General features: G+C 34.0%; 1 protein-coding gene across 1 annotated transcript in view; it reads left to right on the forward strand.

Annotated features, from left to right (window-relative positions):
- LOC138715396 (uncharacterized) overlaps positions 1 to 19,010 on the forward strand; it is a 293,502-nt gene that overhangs the window by 240,719 nt on the left and 33,773 nt on the right. Inside the window, exon 7 of the mRNA XM_069848254.1 lies at positions 12,238 to 12,381. Coding sequence (XP_069704355.1) covers positions 12,238 to 12,381 — 144 coding nt within the window. The remainder of the gene's footprint in view (positions 1 to 12,237; positions 12,382 to 19,010) is intronic.

Here is a 19,010-nt window from a genome sequence, read left to right on the forward strand (position 1 = left end):
AGAAGTCTCAAAAAAATCATATAGGGTAATTTTGGGAGAACTCGACAGTTTTAAGGAAAGTAGTCATTGCGAGCATTGTTCCTAGTGAAAACAGTTCGAACTATATGAGGTCTGTCTTGACTATGTTTGTAGTCTCTGTTTAAGTGAATCTCGTGACTCTAACTTGTGTTTTACGTTCACAGAAGATAATAAACACAGTGAATGTGAGTTACACTCTTCTTTTCGGTCATGAAATATAAGATAACCGGTACCATCTTTAGACTACTGTATTTTGATTGGTTGTACGTGATATTAGAGATTCACCATTTATTGTACATACATTTTATAGGTTAGTAAAGGTGTCAAAGTGCTTACCCTCAAACAAGTATCTTTGTTTCGAGTGTGCTGTTATCTTTTGAATGAAGGTGTATCTCGGGGAGATAACGACACTGTGTTTTGGGGAGATTTCGACATGTATCGAATTCTCTCTGATTTCGCTTCTGGGGGACTGTCTCTTGATATTTTCTGTTAAAGGCTGAGTGAACCCCAGGGCCATAGTGCGGCTGGAAGAATTGAATCTATGAATAAAATCCACAAAATCCACGTCTTTATTTGGGAATCCAACCCGCAAACTTCCGGATTGCAGCACAACGCTCTAACCGCGACGCTACCTCAGATTTTTATAACTTCCATATATACCATGTTTGCTATCAGAGATTCGTGATTTTGGATTCAACCGAGAATGATACAGTGATACAAAATGATCTCATTGGCACCAGATAGGCCGTGTATTTCAACACGAAACACGTATCCATATACATTAGAGAAAAAATTAGAATAAAATTTGCATAAAATGGTCTCAAAGTTAGCATTTTTCCTTAGCGTGTCGAGATGTCTCTAAATGACCCTATTTGAATAAATCATAATAATGACCAAATGGACAGAGCGAGTTTTAGGATCATATTCTTCAATTGACATTAATCGTTAGACATTGGGAGAAGCATTAGTAATATAGCATGTTTCTAAAATATGTTAAACTTATATGGGCAGTGATTCACACTTATATACACTAATTTCAAATTTCTCCACTTGTTCACTATCATATTCAACACATGAAGGGAACTTTTCCCATGTGGTATGCAGAGCTTAGATGCACATTTCTTGTGGAATTGCTGCAATTACATCCGCTATTTTCTCTCACAGATCGTCAATATTCCGTTCTTAGTTGCATATATAGATATGCCTATGGTCTTTCTGCAAAAAAAACGCAAGGAGTAAGATCCGGCGGACGTGCTAGCCATGGTATTGGTCCTCCTCTACTAATTCATCTCCGTTTAAATTCTTCATTAATGTACCTTTGGACATCCTGAGAGAAGTGCGGTGGAGCACCATCAGATATTTTCCATACAATTGACCAGATTTTCCACTGTATCGTCTTGTTGACCTCTTGTACAGCAACTATGTTTTCAAGGGATCGGCCTGTTCGCTGTGTAATCGTCAGTAACTGACCTGGTTTCGATGAACTTGTCATAAATGCGGTTAATGGTTAGGTAATCTAGATGGTGATTAATAAGTATTTAATGAATTTCAATCTTAAGGCATATAAACTTGCAAATATTTATTTGCTATTTAATAACAATATATGAACGTTTTCGCCGTTTAGGGCATCTTCAGATATAACAAAACATATTATCTGGACCTATAATAGTATATTATGCAAATAACAAGGAAAATAGAGAACAATATATGTGATACATGAAATTCATGAGCTTTATGTAGATATAACATGATACAGGATGAATATTTAGATAATCTTTGAATTTGAACTTAGACTGGACGAATGTTTTATTTTATACATATAGCTCATGTTACAATTAATATACAATGTTTAAAATTTGTCAGTGATGTTAATTTTAAAATTTACAATGATGATAATAAAATATATAAAGTAATCATGGCTGAAAGTTGTCGTAAGTTACAAAATAGTATGCGTAGTTAATGTTCGTGTGTTTTGTAATTATTTCACTTAGAGAGGCCGTTGGCATTTGAATGAATGTTGTTTGACGTTGATGACTACTTTACAATTGATATACAGTGATTAAATTAGTCAATGTTAAAATTTAAATTTTATAATGAAGATAATAAAATATTTAGAGTAATCATGGCTGAGAATTGTCGTAAGTTCAAGATAGTTTTCGTAGTTGATGTTGTGTTGTTTCACCTGAAAATGGAGATTAAGAGATAATAATAAATGCAAAATATAGACAAGTTATTATATAGAGACGCAGATAATTATTATTATAAGATTACTTGTTAAAAATGTTGTTTGTGTTAAAGAATTACTGTTGGGTGTAATTAGTTGAGATATCGAATAAATGCTCGTTGATTGTGAATGTAGTGGAATGTACGATAAATTTCGTAATAGATAAATCATGAGTTAGGTATGACTTTTAATCATTCATTGAAAATTAATAGAAAGATCAATATTATAATTCATAATAATTAGTAATAATTAGATGAGCTATAATACCAAATATATGTAAATGATTTTACGGCAGCAGTAATAATTATTATAAGATTACTTACTTAGAGGTCATTGACTTTGAAATGGCTACTCTGATGTGATGACATCCTATTACGTGTTCTCAGGTTTATTGAAGTATATAAATGAAGAAGTTCTATAACTGAAAGAATATTAACTATTAATTTACTTTCAATTTTGATATGGGGATATAATTGTTTTAATGAATTTTGACGGCATTCGAATACTTACATTTGTATGTACTGGTGTTGGTGTGTTGGAGGTTTTAAGAGAACTGAGGCCTAGATAATCGTGAAAACAAATTCATTGTAACCATGGAAATATAATGACCTAACTTATTTTGGAGAAATGAAAACATGTTTCCCCCAAGGTCCTGCACATAATCACATAAACACAGTTTATCATCATTAGATTTTGTCCATAGAATTTGTAAAAAAAAAAAAAAAAAAAAAAAAAAAAAATTATACCGATGGTTGTGAATATGTCTGTAGGAAAAATATAGCTCAAGGTCTCTTATGATTGTTAGAAAATCACGAACACAAGATACCATTTTATAATCCTATTTTTTACCATTTTCGATTATTGCAACAAAGAAATAAGTTCTGACTACCAACACTTAACTGCTCCTACTAGTCTATTTTTTATAGTTTCATCGCATTAGATCAGACAAAGGAAATATCTTCTTCACTTCTGCATCTAAGTATTCGGTCTTTTTTATGGATATTTTATAAAAGAAAGTCCCGAAGTCGGACAGAGACATGAAGAATATTTAAAACGGTATAATGTTACTAACCTATTGTGAAAGAACCAGATCCAATCAGTCTGGATAAAAATAATATTCTTACAACTTTTCTCCAGTTTAACTTACAAATCGTACTTAGAGTAGGAACTGAGATATTTAAGTTCAAAGTTTCCTTTTGTTATAGATTTAAAGTACCAAAATGTTGAAGTAGATTTTTTTCTACAACCGTATCAGGAGATGGGTTGGTCATTTTTGTGTAATTATTATTCTTCCTCTGCTTCCTGGTAACGTTATCTAAAAAATAACGATTTTGTGGGCTAGTTCCCTTTTGCATAACTGCATCATTTATTTAATTCTATACTATCGTGTACTTTTGCAGTAGCATATGTTTTTGTTATTGATTTGAATTCAGAATCAAATAGATTTGAATGACCTGCCGGAATAAAAAATCTACTATTCGATCACAAATTGTATCTGTGAAGCACAGAAATGTAGCTATATTTTACGGTTTCCTCCTTGGTCACATGTCTAAGAATAACGAGATTTGTGTCTTATTGGAGATATTTGTAGCTTCGTCTACAATCAGCGGAATGAATGTTGCGTCAGATATTTTATTTTTTATCTCTTTGACCTTGTACTCATGATACAGAATCTGTGACATTAATATGTATTATTTCATCAGTAAACCACAAAATAATGTTTTTTTTTATCTATTTCGCATTTTATATTATAATCGTAAGTAGGTAAAATGTTCGATATTTGAATTTAATTATCTCTGTTAGACGACGTGCGAAACTTTGTGCTTTCAAAATACTAGTCCAATTCTTATATACAAAAGCCTACTTTTATTAACTATCTCCTTTTTATTCATTTCCATTTACTTCCTCATTACATCTTTCGACTGAAACTTATGCTTTTTACTGATACTAAGTTCTAGTCTTCAGTTCTTTACAAAGTCATTTTATTCTTTTTCGAAGAAATAATATGAGCTATTGTTAAAACATGGCTCCTTTCAGATTTGACTATTTTATTCAAATCAGCTAACCATCAACAGGTATTTTTTTTCGAAAACAAAATACATAATTAGTTATATATTTTGACTGTAGTTACATGATCACAGTAGAGTTTTAGAAATAGGATGTTCAGATGAGTTTATTACAAACTTTGAGAAGTAACAGGAGTCATAAGGAACAACTAAACAAGTTTTCCTATTAAACACATGTACTTCGTGGCGCTCCAGTACGAAGCTACATGTCCTAAAATGAGTAGTTTAATGCCTGGCCATTAGACAACTCTCTTGCTCATTTACATAGTGGAATGAGAAGAGCTAAGTAGTAATTTTATTAAGGCCACATGCTTAATTTATTATTTATAACAAGCTGTATGAGTCAGAGAAGATTCTGAATTTTTTTTTTATTGCACATAGGGGAGAGTTGCGTAATTTGTACCGTTCCTAAATTGTACCACCGTCTTGAAAATTAGTTCCTTGATAAGTGTCAAACATTGCTAACTACATCTATAAACATGCCATTTTATGAGAGACGAAGCCTGTGGGTTGTGTTGTGCAGACGTGAAGTGAAAAAACTTGTTTTAGGTAGTTTCAATCTAGTTTTTGCTCTACATGGCTACAACAATTACTTCCGAAAGGTAAGTGAAAATCCACAGTGCTATATATTATTTAAAACTACATTTACATATTGTAATTGTCATTAAGTTACAGACTTCTGTTAGAAACCGTTAAGCAGCAAGAATTTAACAAAGAAAACATTGCGAGGTTGCGTATTTTGTACCGGATTCAGTTGCCTAGGGAATTTTCATTATAAATGTTTGAAATTATAGTGACGTATGAAGAAAAACATACCTAGGCCTAATTTAAATCAGCAATTATAATTTATTTACTTCTAATCATTTCAATATGAATATAATACTGTAATATTTATTTTTAGGAAATAAAACGCATTCAATTCTGAATTTAAAATTAGTCTTATCAGACTTTCATTACAAATAATAAAAATTACTGTGACATAAAAATAGCATAGCCTAAACACACTAAATTATGCATTTAGAATTTAATCGAATAATTTCCACATTTCATATTCTGGCGTTTTTAAGTTTCTTCCTCTGTAACAAATTATAATTGCATTTTACATTAATTTCAGAATGGCAAAGAAGCTTCAATACGGGACATGGTCACAGGATGCACTAAGTCCTGCTGTTGCTGCATATACGAATGGCGATCATGGAATAAATGAATGTGGCCGAATGTACAATGTGCCTAAGCCTACAATAAAAAGAATGCGAAAAACAAAAACGTAGTTGCTAATGGAGGTGCGAAATCGTTTGGAAGAACCACAGTATTTTCGGCAGAAATTGAAAATGAACTTGAAAATCACATTCTGAAGTTTGAAGAAATAATGTTTGGATTAACTCCAACAGATGTTGGGAAACTTGCTTTTGATATAGCTCAGAAAAATGGACTGCTACATAATTTCAATCAGTAAAAAAATTCTTCTGTACTAACTGCAAGTGAAAATAAATAAAATTGTTTGTGCACAAAATGTATGTGGTACAATTTTGGAACTCAATGGTACAATTTATGAAACCAGTTACCTAATTTGTACTCATTGCAGACATTTAGAAAACTGAAACTAATGAATTTATGTTAACTTCAAATAAACTTTTCTTTTTAGGAAATTCCTCCCAACATACTAGGAATTAAGATGCCGCTATTGAAATAATTCAACAGTTGTCAGTTAAAATTAGAAAAAATGAAATGTGTAAAATGGTACAAATTAGGCAGCTCTCCCCTACATTAATTTGAAGCTGCTTGGTTTCGTTTCAATATAATCAAAAGCAGCTTTATAAGATAAAAGTAAAGGAAACCATTTGAGAAACCATGAAGGCGAATGAAGGTAGAGTTCCGTTGTTTAATGACCTCGACATTAGAATGAAGCGGTGTGACAATGCCATGCTTTGACCTGGTACTCAACTTGAGAAGGGACTAGAAGGTTGTGTGGACCCCGAGGCCATTCTGGAAGTCTGGAACCGAAAAAATTTTCCGCCACCATCCGGAACCTTCCAATATGTAGCCAGCTTAGATTCCCACTATTTTCCCCGGTAAATTCCTTGCATATGACCTACTTTTCTTTCTTTCAGTCGATAATTCGATATGCCCTAATTTTCTGGGGAAATGGAACGAAAATTGGAACGTCTTGGTTTTACAAAAGAAGGCCATTAGAATTCTATGTAAATCAAACTATCTGCAACATATATATATATATATATATATATATATATATATATATGATCTAGTACTTTACACTCGACAAAATATCGACAATTACTCATTAGTGGCAAATATACATGATCATGAAATTAGAAATAGTGAACAAATTAATATTCCATATTGTAGATTACACAAGAGCAACACAAACTTTTTAATTATGGGGATGAAATTATATAATAAGCTCCTAAATCAATATTATAAATTACCAATCAATAGTTTCAAAACTAGATTTTACAATTGAGTAGCTTAATATCAAAGACGGACATCTGTCTTCTCCATAGTTTTGATATAGAGGCAATTTTTTAATTCACAGTGTTCTTTGTAATATTTAACACAATTTATTTTATAAATGTAGTGTTAGAGTTTGCATATGGTTTCACTATAACTGGAAATATCATGAAAAATTGTATATAAAACCACAACTATCTAAATTTCGATTGAGGTCAGATGTCCGTCTTTGATATTAAGCTCCTCAATTGGTTATTAAATAATCCTTTTTATTCTGTTGCTGAGTTTTTCAACACAAATTTGTATGAAATTGTATTTTAATAAATAAGTTTTAATTGCAATTTAGTTAGTTTTCTTCAATTTAAAAGTTTCAGGTTATTTCATGTTTTCATTGTATTACTTAAATGTTACTGTTTCTGTTATTAGTGTTTTTTTAATGTATTTATATGTTTTTTCAATGTATTCTGACGAAGCGTAAAACTGTATGTCTAATGGCCAAATAACTTGAATTGAATTGAACGGTTTCATGGCTTTCCCGAATCAGAGACGTGCAGCGTTGCCTAATAAAGGAATATCGCTATCAAGGAGGACATTGGCGGTCGGACATTTATTTAATTTTGAAATTCAGTAGCTTGCCAGGTATAAAAAGAATGAATTTCTAAGTACGACCGAAAAAAGGAAAACGTAATTTTAGGTAGGGTAAAACCGTTCCCTTTGTACAATTATTATAAAGATACTGATTACAGCGCAGTGTTCGACCTTAATACAATCTTAAATAAGAGTGCTATTGTTTAGAGCGCTTGCATCGCTCAAGACACGTTGTTATAAGAAAACAGAAAACAAACACACATGGTCGAATTGATACACTGTTATGACTCGTCCTCCGTATTAAATGTTGCACAAAAAGCAGGTCATTTCTCGTTCGTGTGAAGAAATATTTCTGTTATATCATGTAGTTGAGTAAAGCAAGTGATATAAGAGAAACAGAAGATTGTGTTTACGTAGGCATGCATTCTATAAAATAATTGATATTAAGAGTAAAGTTTCTTTCTTTTTTGACAGGCAGGTTGAGTCTTGAATCCCTCGACAACCGAAAACGCTCGTTTAACTCGCTATAACAAGGAAACCAGTAAAGATTTTGAGTAGCATCAAGTTTTAAAAGTAATATACACTCATTCCCAACATTTCTCTCGCTTTGACGTCCCATCTAAAGTGAAAAATAAAAAAGTTTATCGCTTATCAATTTTTCAAAGTGTAAATGTCTGTTTTGAACAGATCACTTCGAAGTTACTACTTTTTTTCTGTCTTTTAAAAAAAGATTTAAATTTCGAATTTTGTTTCAATGCTTTCTTTATACATTGACCTATCAATCAGAAAAAATACAGCTCGATTTTCTCTCTTTCCCCCCTCTCTCTATCCCTCTCCCTCCCTCCCTCTCTCTCACCATCTCTCTCCCTTCCTCCCCCTCTCCCCCTTCCACCCTCTCCCCTCCCTCCCCCTCTCCCTCTCTCCCTCTCACCTCCTCTCCCCCTCCCCCTCCCCGCCAGAGTCACCACCGTCGAAAATACATTTTTAGTAACGACTGCTAGATGGAATTACAGTTGTTCCATGCAATTCCATAAGAGTTATAATGTGATTTCTTTTGCAGTCGCTAGATGGCAGCATAGTGAAATTGATAAAAGTGGTTGCCTTGAAAGTCCATTAGGCTCATCAATCTGTTATACGGTATGTGATCAGGGGTAAAAGTAAAGGATCCCAACAAAGAAAAGTGTTCCTGAATGTAAGGGTCCAGAAAAAAAAAAAAAATATATATATATATATATATCGACCGTTGGTTGGTCACCTCGAAATTCAACTCTGCAATTCCTCATTTCCCCCTATCATCTTATCAACGATATTTAAATAATCTTTATGTAGATATTTTCGGTAATAAATTTCTTCTCATTGGTTCCCTCATACAGAAATGAAATTCGTTACTCTGCCAAACTAGCAAAGCCTGGAAAGGTCAAAGTGGCCACATCAGGAAGCACTGTGATCAACCAATCAACCACATTATTAGTAAATAACAAGAGAGTGCAATAAAATTAAAATTTGTTCAAGACTACAAATAGCTATTATTTGATATACAAGGAAATTCAAACACAAACCAGAACTAATCTTAGAATGTAGGCTTTCACGGCCGGCATTCTACAAACCAGAACTATTTTTTCCTTATTCAAAACATTTCATCATCATCATCATCATCTTCCTAACAAGTATTAGGCCAAGTGGCCTGTTACGGTCTCAAACTAGAATTTTCAGTCCATCTCTTCTTTGGACGGCCTAGAGATCTTTTGCCATATGGATAGTAATGAAGCAGTGCTTTTGGAATTCTGCATCGATTCATTCGTTCGAGATGACCCTTCCACTGAAGTTGATATTTGCTGATGAACTGCATAATGGGTTCTATTTGAAGTTCTTGCATTAGGTCCTCATTTTTTTATGATCCCAGCGAGTATATCCAGCTGTTGCTCTCATAAACCTCATCTCACTTGCTGTTATTCTACTGACATCTTTATTCTTCACAGTCCACGCTTCGCTACCATAGCTTAATACTGGCTGTGCTAAGGTTTTATACAAGCCTATTCTTGTGTGTCTTTGTACTAGTGAGGGTTTCATGATTTTATTAATGATCCCCATTGTTTTATTATAGGCCTATTTACATATTTTTTCAGCAATATCTACTTCATCATAAGGTTATAGTGTATAGCCAAGATAAGTGAAGGTATTTACTCTTTCTATTATTTTATTATTCAAACAGATTTTGCTTGGTACAGGGAATTTCCCACAAAATGACATGATTTTCAATTTTTCAATATTAATTTCCATGTTATATTTTTCACTGACCTAATTTAAATTGTGTACTGAATATTGTAAATCATCTTCAGTTGATGCCATGAGAACTAAATCATCAGCGAAAAGTAAAGCATCAAGCTGCAAATTTCGATTAATTGGAATAAATCCATGTCGTGTCTGTCGCCAATCTTGAATGATTCTATTTATATATATAATAAACAGAAGTGGTGAAAGGCCACAGCCTTGTCGTACTCCACTATAAATGGGTCGCCACTGTGAAAGTTTATTGTTGCTTCGAATTGCTATGATGGTTGTTTTATATATATATTGTAAATATTTTGTATAATCTGTTGAGGTACTTGATCATCTGCCAAAATCTGAAGTAATTTATTCCGATTGACTTTATCAAAAGCCTTTTTAAAGTCAATGAATGCCATATGCGTTTCTAAATTAAATTCTCTATGTTTCTCAACCAGTAATTTCAATGCGAAATATCCATCACAACAGGATCTTCCTCGACGAAAACCATTTTGTTCCTCACTGATAATATTGTCGTAATGCTTATTGAGTTTGTTTTTCAAAATATTTGCATAAATTTTATATCCTGCGTTCAATAAACTTATTCCTCTATAATTATCCGTAATTTTCAAATCTCCTCTCTTATGTATAGGAATTACAATAGATTTAGTCCAGCTTTCGGGAAATCCTTGTCCCTCCCAAATCAAATTTAAAAATCTCAAAAATCTTTGTAGAAATTTATGGCTAGCATATTTAAATAATTCACTATTTATTAAATCTTCTCCTGGAGATTTATTGTTTTTCAATTTAGCCAAGACTCTTTGTAGTTCATCCATAGAAATTGACTCCAATAAAGGATTAGTTGAAAATGGAAGCGTGAGAGATTGTGTTGATGTAGACCATAGTTGTTGAAAATACTGTAACCAATTGTCCTGAGAAATAACATTTATTCTTAGATTATCTTTTACTTCACAATTTAATTTCTTAATAATTTTATAAGTCTGTGGTTGAGGCCGAGTGATATCATTTTCTAAGTATGCCACAAAGTTTATCCAATTCTGTCTATGTTTTTTTCGAACTTCTCTCTTTGCGATTGCCCGTTTCTTACGATAATCAATTTGATCTTCTTCTTTCCTGGTTGAGATATACTTACTGAATGCTTGTCTTTTATCTGCAATTATCTTGCTTATGTCATCATCCCACTGTCGCAAGCCTTTCTTTCTAAACCACGCCTTTTTTGTCCCAAACTTTCTTTGGCGGCTTGTGTTAAAATTTGTTTCACATTCAACCATTCATCTTCAACATTATCAAGAAGGGGTAATTGATCTACAAGAATATCCATTCTATTTCGGTAGAGATTAGCAATACTAAAATCTCTAAGTAAACTGACTTTGAAGAGTAAATTATCATTTTTCATATGCGTTTTCTTTCTCAACCATCTTGGTTTTAAACGTACTGAGCTAATTAGTAGATAATGATCTGTTTCTAATTCCTGGCCTCTAAAAACTCGGGCATCCATAACCATGTCTGATAAACGAAAATTACATATGATATAATCGATGATAGATTTTGAATTCCTGGCTTCCCATGTATATTTATGACTTTCTTTATGTTCGAACATTGTATTCATGATTTTGAGTTGATTATACATCACAAAATCAATTAATCTATTACCATTATTATTACATGTTTCTTCACCATGAGTACCTACAAATTGTTCAATTTTTATATTTCCTACTCTAGCATTAAAATCTCCCATGATTAAAAGCATATCTGATTTGTTAACTTTACTGACAATTTTTTGTAAGTTAGTATAAAATTCTTCATTTTCTTCGTCTTTCCCTTCTACTGGAGCATAGATGTCAATAACTGTAAGATAACCTCTTTGCAATTTTAATCGTAATTGAATCAATCGTTCATTCCAGTAATAATAATTATCTACAACATGCCTGAAACGTTTATGTATCATTACCATGATACCAGCTCTGGCCCTACTCTTGCTGTCAACTCCAGAATAGAACTGAAGGTAGTTTTCAGTTTCTTTAGATCCTTTAAATTTCTTTTTAGTTTCCGAAATTACTGCTATTGATATATTCTTTTTGGCTAAAATATTATCTAATTGATCTTCTTTGTGTGAAATGCCCTGTACATTCCAAGTTCCAAATTTTAAAATATTTTCTTTTTTCCATGTCTTGTCCTTGTTCTTGCCTGAGTCGTCATCGTTATAATCCATCCTTGTCATCCGAGGCTTCTGTTGAGACTTGAAAGCAATGTAAAAATGACGCTCAATGGGTTGCTAGCCCAAAGAGGTGCAATTGGTGGGGTTCCCACCTATACAGCATTTCCTCTGCATATGACATTTCAGTTATACCGCTGATACTCGGTCCCCAGAGCCTCGTTCGTTCAAAACGGGTTGCACCACGGGAAGGTGAGGATGGGATTTGGGTAGGAGAGGTTGTAGATTGAATGCACATCACTACCTTTTAGCAACCCCAAAACATTTAAATTACAAAATAAAAGTAAAATAATTTATCAATCTTACCTGTTTCCTAACTATATTTTCAACGTTATACGATCATAAGACTGTATTTTCATTTTGTGTTGCAGAGATTCGGAACAGACGTCTGCAATTTGAGGCACTTCAGCATCTGGTACAGCTGCTTCCAGTTCCAAACAGAGACACTCTCTGGGCGCTACTCAACTTCCTCGTGAATGTCGCAAGGAATTCTGAGGATCACAAAGATGAAACAGGCAATGTCGAATATATCTGATAGTGCTGTGTTACATAATCCATACCACCAATTATTATGAATAATGGGAAAAATACAATACCTGTACCCAAGCCGTTGTAACTATACATCTGGCAGCTTTGCGTAATGTTGGTAGCGAGAAATTGCCACAATAACCACTAGGTACACAACAGCTGACGAGTCGTTCGCATAGCTGACGAGTCGTTCGCATCAATTCCGATCACTATAAGAGTACTGTAGTGCTTCGCCTTTACGCAAAGGATTATCACTCCGTGAGTTATTTTCCGAACGACGCCTTTTTTTTTTTTTTTTGATACATTTCATAACATCACTCTGTGCATTATATATACAGAGTGATTTATATAGAACTGACATATTTCTTTCATTAATTGTTTCAAAACGAATTGTGCTAGCGACAACTTATTATACCTAAAATGTAGAGGAATTTTGGGAGATTATTTACCTCTATAGCAAATGTTGAAAATGTCCTCCATCCTGCATAAGGCACAACTCAACACGTCGTTCCATGTTACTGGCCACTCGTTGGAGGACTCTGTTGTCAATAGCTTGAATCTCCTGTGTGATGTTGTGCTTCAGATCGTCCAATGTCTGGGGACGTATGGCGTAAACTCTGTCTTTTAAGTAGCCCCATAGAAAGAAGTCCAGCGTTGTCAAATCCGGAGATTTCGGTAGCCACAGATTCCTGGAAATTATTCGGTCGTCAAAGAAACTTGCAATTAGTTCCATGGATTCATTTGATGTATGGCATGTAGCGCCATCTTGCTGAAAATATCCTTGACTCAGCTCTACATCGTCCAGTTGCTCAACAAACTCCATGAAAATCAGTCGGTACTCTGCAGTGTTCACAGTCTGGTTAAAAAAAATTGGCCCCATTATTCTCTGTGCGGATATTACGCACCAAACTCCGATTTTAACCAGGTGCATAGGTGCTTCATGGATGACATGTGGATTTTCGATGGCCCAATGGCGTGAGTTCTGTGAGTTCACATAACCGGATAAATGGAACCATGCTTCATCTGTGAACCATGTGATGGACAATATGGCAGGATTTTGCACAATGAACGTCTGAAACCAACGACAATAATTCAATCTTTTATCCTTATCTGGTTCCTGTAGCTGATGAACAACCGTAACCCTATATGGCTTTAGGCCTGCACTTTTCGCAGCTCTCTGACGCATTGAGTAGGTGTACCCTGTCTCCTGCGACAAACGTCTTAATGATTTTTTGGGGACTGCTCCAGTCGTGCTCTTACGTCAACAACAACCGTGGGAAGCCTAGATGAACGATGCTTGCCCTTTTCACTCACCAGAGATCCAGTTGTTTCCAATTTGTTTACCAGTTCCAGTATTGTGTTTCTTTTGGGAGGATTGCGAACACCAAATTCTCTCTGGTATGCCCTTTGAGTAGCTGTAATTGAATTCGTAATCCAGTATTGCTTCACAAGGAAGAGTCGTTGATTTAATGTGTACTACATTTTCACGTTGACACAAAATGTCGAAAACAGCTGCCAACAATAGGAATAAAGCATAAACATCTGCGCATTTAGTGCTGCCAACAATAGGAATAAAACATAAACATCTGCGCATCTAGTGACAAGGAATCGAAACTCCAGAACATTCTGCTTAATTTGGTGCTAAAATTGGGTCAGTGCTGCCAACAATAGGAATAAAACATAAACATCTGCGCATCTAGTGACAAGGAATCGAAACTCCAGAACATTCTGCTTAATTTGGTGCTAAAATTGGGTAATTGAATGAATTTCCAACGGAATAATTAAAGAAAGAAATGTGTCAGTTCTATATAAATCACTCTGTAGTACAACACCACCACCACCATCTAAGTAGGCCTACCTGCATATTTTAAACTTTCTTTTCGAAGTACATAGAACACACTGACCGTAAAGTTCAGTCAACTCACGTGAATTTTGTTGGTACGGTCACACGTCACTACTTTTGCTGCGCAACTTTTCTACTCTTCGAGCAATACAAAGTTTCTACTGCAGCTCCAAAAGTTGCGTGTGTCTTCATTCCTGAGCCAAAAGTAGAGCGCTGCACAACCCTAGAATTGCAAAAGTTGCGACAGGAGGTTGCGAGTCTGTTCACACACAAGGCGCTGCTTTTGCATCCGCAGTTTAGCTGTAGCATTCAATCTCCGTGTTAATTCTTCAATACCTTTTGTGATTATGTTCGCATTGGAGTTTCAGATTATGAAACTCATGCGATAGCTTATTTATCAGCTCTTTTAATTATAAAATTAAGGACAAAACATTAAATTTCAAAAAGCAAAAGATGCTGGTCAAAGAAAAAATAAAAATACAGAACAATTTAAAGTTATGATCTCTGAGAACTACTATGAAGAGAATGAATAAGCCCTAATGTTACGGTATAGGCTACGAACTTTATGCGAGTATTAGAAAGATTATTTATTTTTAACCTCTATTTATTGTATTGGTACCGAAGAGAGTCCATTATTTTTAACATCGTCTTCCGAAATTTGCATTGCACTAGCAATTTCTGCTGAAGTCTTTTACTATTTGTTGTGAGAATTGGCATTTTCAAATTCCACAAGTACTCTCTTGGCTCAAATAGGTCTATTATTTATTTTTCTGTCCTAACTAGTATTCAGAAATTGGCATTATTTTTTATCAGGGGCGTATTTTGCGGGCTACCGGGGCTACCGGCGGTAGCCCAAGGAAATTACATAAGAAAAAGTTTATAATACAACATAATGTAATAATTCTGTACTATTAGTTTTACCATAGTAATTAAAATTAAAGTAATTGTTAGATATATTTTGTGTAATAATAGGGTCAGCGGTAGCCCAAACCCTTTAACCAGTATACGCCTCTATATGTAAATATATTAGAAAAACGCCTATATACTTCAATAATAACCAATGACATCTTCTCATAAGCAGTGTTGGCAACCCTCCTGTTTGAAACTACGCTACGGAAAAAAATATATAAGATCAGCATAATATTATATATTCTGATTGCGTTGTACATTTAGTAACTGTTACAAATATTTATTTTCATCACGTCAAACGTTAAAATATATCCAAACAATAAAAAGTAGTCCACCGATGTGGCTGTGGAGTAACGGTTAGCATGCCTGATCGTAAAACAAACGGGCCCGGGTTCAAATCTTAGTTGGGACAAGTTATAATTATGATTGAGGTTTTTCTGGGGTTTTTCCTCAACCATTAAGAACAAATAAACTCTCGGCTCTGGACCTCGGACTCATTTCACTGGCATTATCACCTCCAACTCATTCAGACGCTAGATAATCAATGCAGTTGATAGAGCGTCGTAAAATAATCAACAAAAAAACAATAAAAAGTATCATTGGCGCATTTGTGTGGCAACATTGTTCGCAGCCGCTACAAAAGTGTCAACAAAACCAACATAAAAAATTCTGCGGCTGCAATCCTAAGAACCTTGTTCATGCGCGCAGCATGATAATGTGTAGCTAGCAGCTGGTTCGGCAGCTGCTGTTTTTCTGGTTGCACCGTTGCTCACACGTCGCTGTACGAGAGTTGCGCAATATATTGTACTGCAGCTCTGCGAAAGTAGCGACGTGTGACCAGCGAATAGGGATATAAAGAATGGACACTTCGCGTCGGTACCTTTGATGTAGCCGGACTGATTTCAATGACCTTCAAGCCAGCTAAAGCGTGAGATTCTGCTTTCTCCTTAGAGTTGGCGCTGACATCACACCAGCTAGCAGTCGACACAGCGGAAATATAACACATATAATTAATACATCTAGGTACATTATGTACTCAAATAAAATAAATTGGATCCTTAAAATAATAAATCCGTCATTAACTGTAATGTCTAGACTCTAGAGTTCCTTTATAATGAGAGATGAGACGTTGACCCCAACAACAATTAAAATATGTAATGATTTGATAGCACTGAAAATGGAAAAACAAAACCCTTATGAGAAGTAAAACCATATACCTGTATTATATTGTATACAAATATTAAACGAATTCGATACTTAATTTTATAATGTATTATATTATTTTATAATATAATTTATTATATCTGAAATATAAAATATTATTATTACAACTAGTTTGTCACTGAGAAATAAGGAAAAGCCGTTAACTTGAATTTATTTGAAGCAAACCGTTACTGGATTATGCAATAAGGTAGGCGATGTTTGGATCCTGTGTCTCAACTCTACTCTCAATTATTATCTTAGCGTAAGCTCGATTACACTAACCTCTAGCGCTTGAAAGTGGAACTAAACGCTGGCGCACAGAGAAACAAAACACAGGAAATTTCGCTCAGTGTCCATTCTTTATAATCCCTATTCGTTGGTGTGACCGTGCCTTTAGAATCACATCCTTTAGCATAGGTATTTTTCGGAACTGTATAGGCCTAGCGATGTTCATGTAACTTTCATTTCTTATAAACAAGATTCTTTCTTGGCACTGCAATGCAATCTCCAATAACACGCAGGAAATTACAAAGACAGTCATAAAGTGAAACATCATACGTACAATACGAAAAAAAAGAAAAAAGATATCAAAAGGAAAACAAATGAGCAACAAGACGCATGTTGTAAGTTATGTAATTGTAAAGGAAGTAACAAAATTGTCAATAAACCATTTTAAACACCCAAAAATCTCAAAAGTTAAAGATGGATAAAGTGAAGTAGCACATTTTGAAATTTCAAAGTGCGCGCACTCAAAATAATATATGATAAACGAAAGGTAATATTAATTACTATAAATGGATATATCTGCTTGTTCAGAGATATTCAGATAATAATTAGTTTTCATTAAAAACAAAAAATCTGTTATTTTGACAGTTCTCACACGACCAGGGAATCCCACTCTTTTTGACTGTCTGATGTTGACTGGGGTTTGAACAAGCATATTCAAGGAATAAAATTCTGGTTGTTTAGCGAATTTTATTATTATTATTATTATTATTATTATTATTATTATTATTATATCATAATCATCATTGTCATAATTTTAAATACAAAAAGAGTAGAACGGAATGTAATGTACAGTAACTGGAGACAAGCTGGGTCAGCTCTCAACATTTCAACTCCAATGGGCTCTCTGTATCCATCTTTTCTTTCTTTTTTAAACAGTAGAGTTGGGTAAACAACATTGCAACTTTAATCATAGTTCAGTAATTGACTTACAAACCTTATTATTATTATTATTATTATTATTATTATTATTATTATTATTATTATTATTATTATTATTATTATTATTATTACTTAAGCCATGAAGGTCGCAAAAACTTATAACTTACTAGGATTTTGTCATATTATCACAGTTTAGTATATACTAGACTGTGATATTATGTTAATATTGTACAGTTCAGGCAACTTATGTGATATAGGTAAATTTTGCAATACAACTCTTCAGAATTTTGATAAACAAATCCAGAATACAGGTAGGTAAGTAGCTAAAAGAACCGTTCAGCAACGTTATGAAAATTCAAGGCTAACTGTACAGAGAAGTCTGTGAAGTACGTAATCACTTCAAGGAAAATACTTCCCTTTTATTCGCTTTTTTCTTTGCAATGGAAAGTAAAATTTTTTAGCCCCAGAAAAATACTCGTCTTCATTCATTCGCTGATTAAACTCATTACCAGTGGCGGCTCTACAATAAGAACTGCAGAGCTGCAGAACCGCCATTTAAATGGACCTGTAAAATTAAAAATGGAAAATGTGCTTTTATGTAATCTAGTTCATTGTTTCATTTATTTTTCCAATTCATTCTCCTTCGATTCGAGATTTTACTGTCTGTAGGAGCCTTGAACTGCTGGAGAATTTTATCTGTAGTGTACTTTTCGGATCTGTGCTCGGCAGTTCCTGAAGCTCAACGTAGGGTAGTCGGCAGCAGAAAACTGGTTTTCTTCACCGTCCCATAAGACTGCATTAGAGCTGCAACCGAAGCAGACCTGTTCGAGTATACAAAAGAACCGTCAACACCCTCATCTCTTTATGACCTGCGTTAGAACACAGGTTTCTAGACTACTGTATATCATTACAGTTCCAGTGTATTATAGTACTGTGGGTGGTGTGATGATTAGTCAGTGTGTCTAAGAAAATATTTTATATTAAAAATGAATGAAATGAAAATCTAATCGACCAAGCCTTTTCAAAATTAAAAGAGAAATTGCACGTTAACTTAAGAAATTAGGACATCCTACACCAAATTTAAACTTGGAAATTTCTGGAAAAAGTCCAAGAAATCATGTAGCCTACTAGTAATTTTAATACCGAAATGTGTAATGGAAACGATTGGTTTTTTGCTGCGATCATGAAAATGCTTTCTCCCCCACCCGTGTATTCTGTTTAGAGGAGAAAGTACATGGACAAAGACCGGAGTAAAGGATTTAGTTAATTTGACTTAAAAAACTATAAGAGCATGAAAATTCGAAAACTCATTTCAAGTCAAACAGATTTGTCACTGTTAACGATATTAAAATATTCTAACACAGCTTGATTCTGCGTATTGGATTAACATTCAGAAACAAGAACGAAATGTTTCTCAAAAGAGATATGGTCTATCTAAAATAAATTAACTGTGTGAAATTCTGTGCCGCATTTGAATTAGCGATTCGAGGACTT

This window comes from Periplaneta americana, chromosome 15 (assembly GCF_040183065.1).
Source record: "Periplaneta americana isolate PAMFEO1 chromosome 15, P.americana_PAMFEO1_priV1, whole genome shotgun sequence".
NCBI classification, from domain to species: domain Eukaryota; kingdom Metazoa; phylum Arthropoda; class Insecta; order Blattodea; family Blattidae; genus Periplaneta; species Periplaneta americana.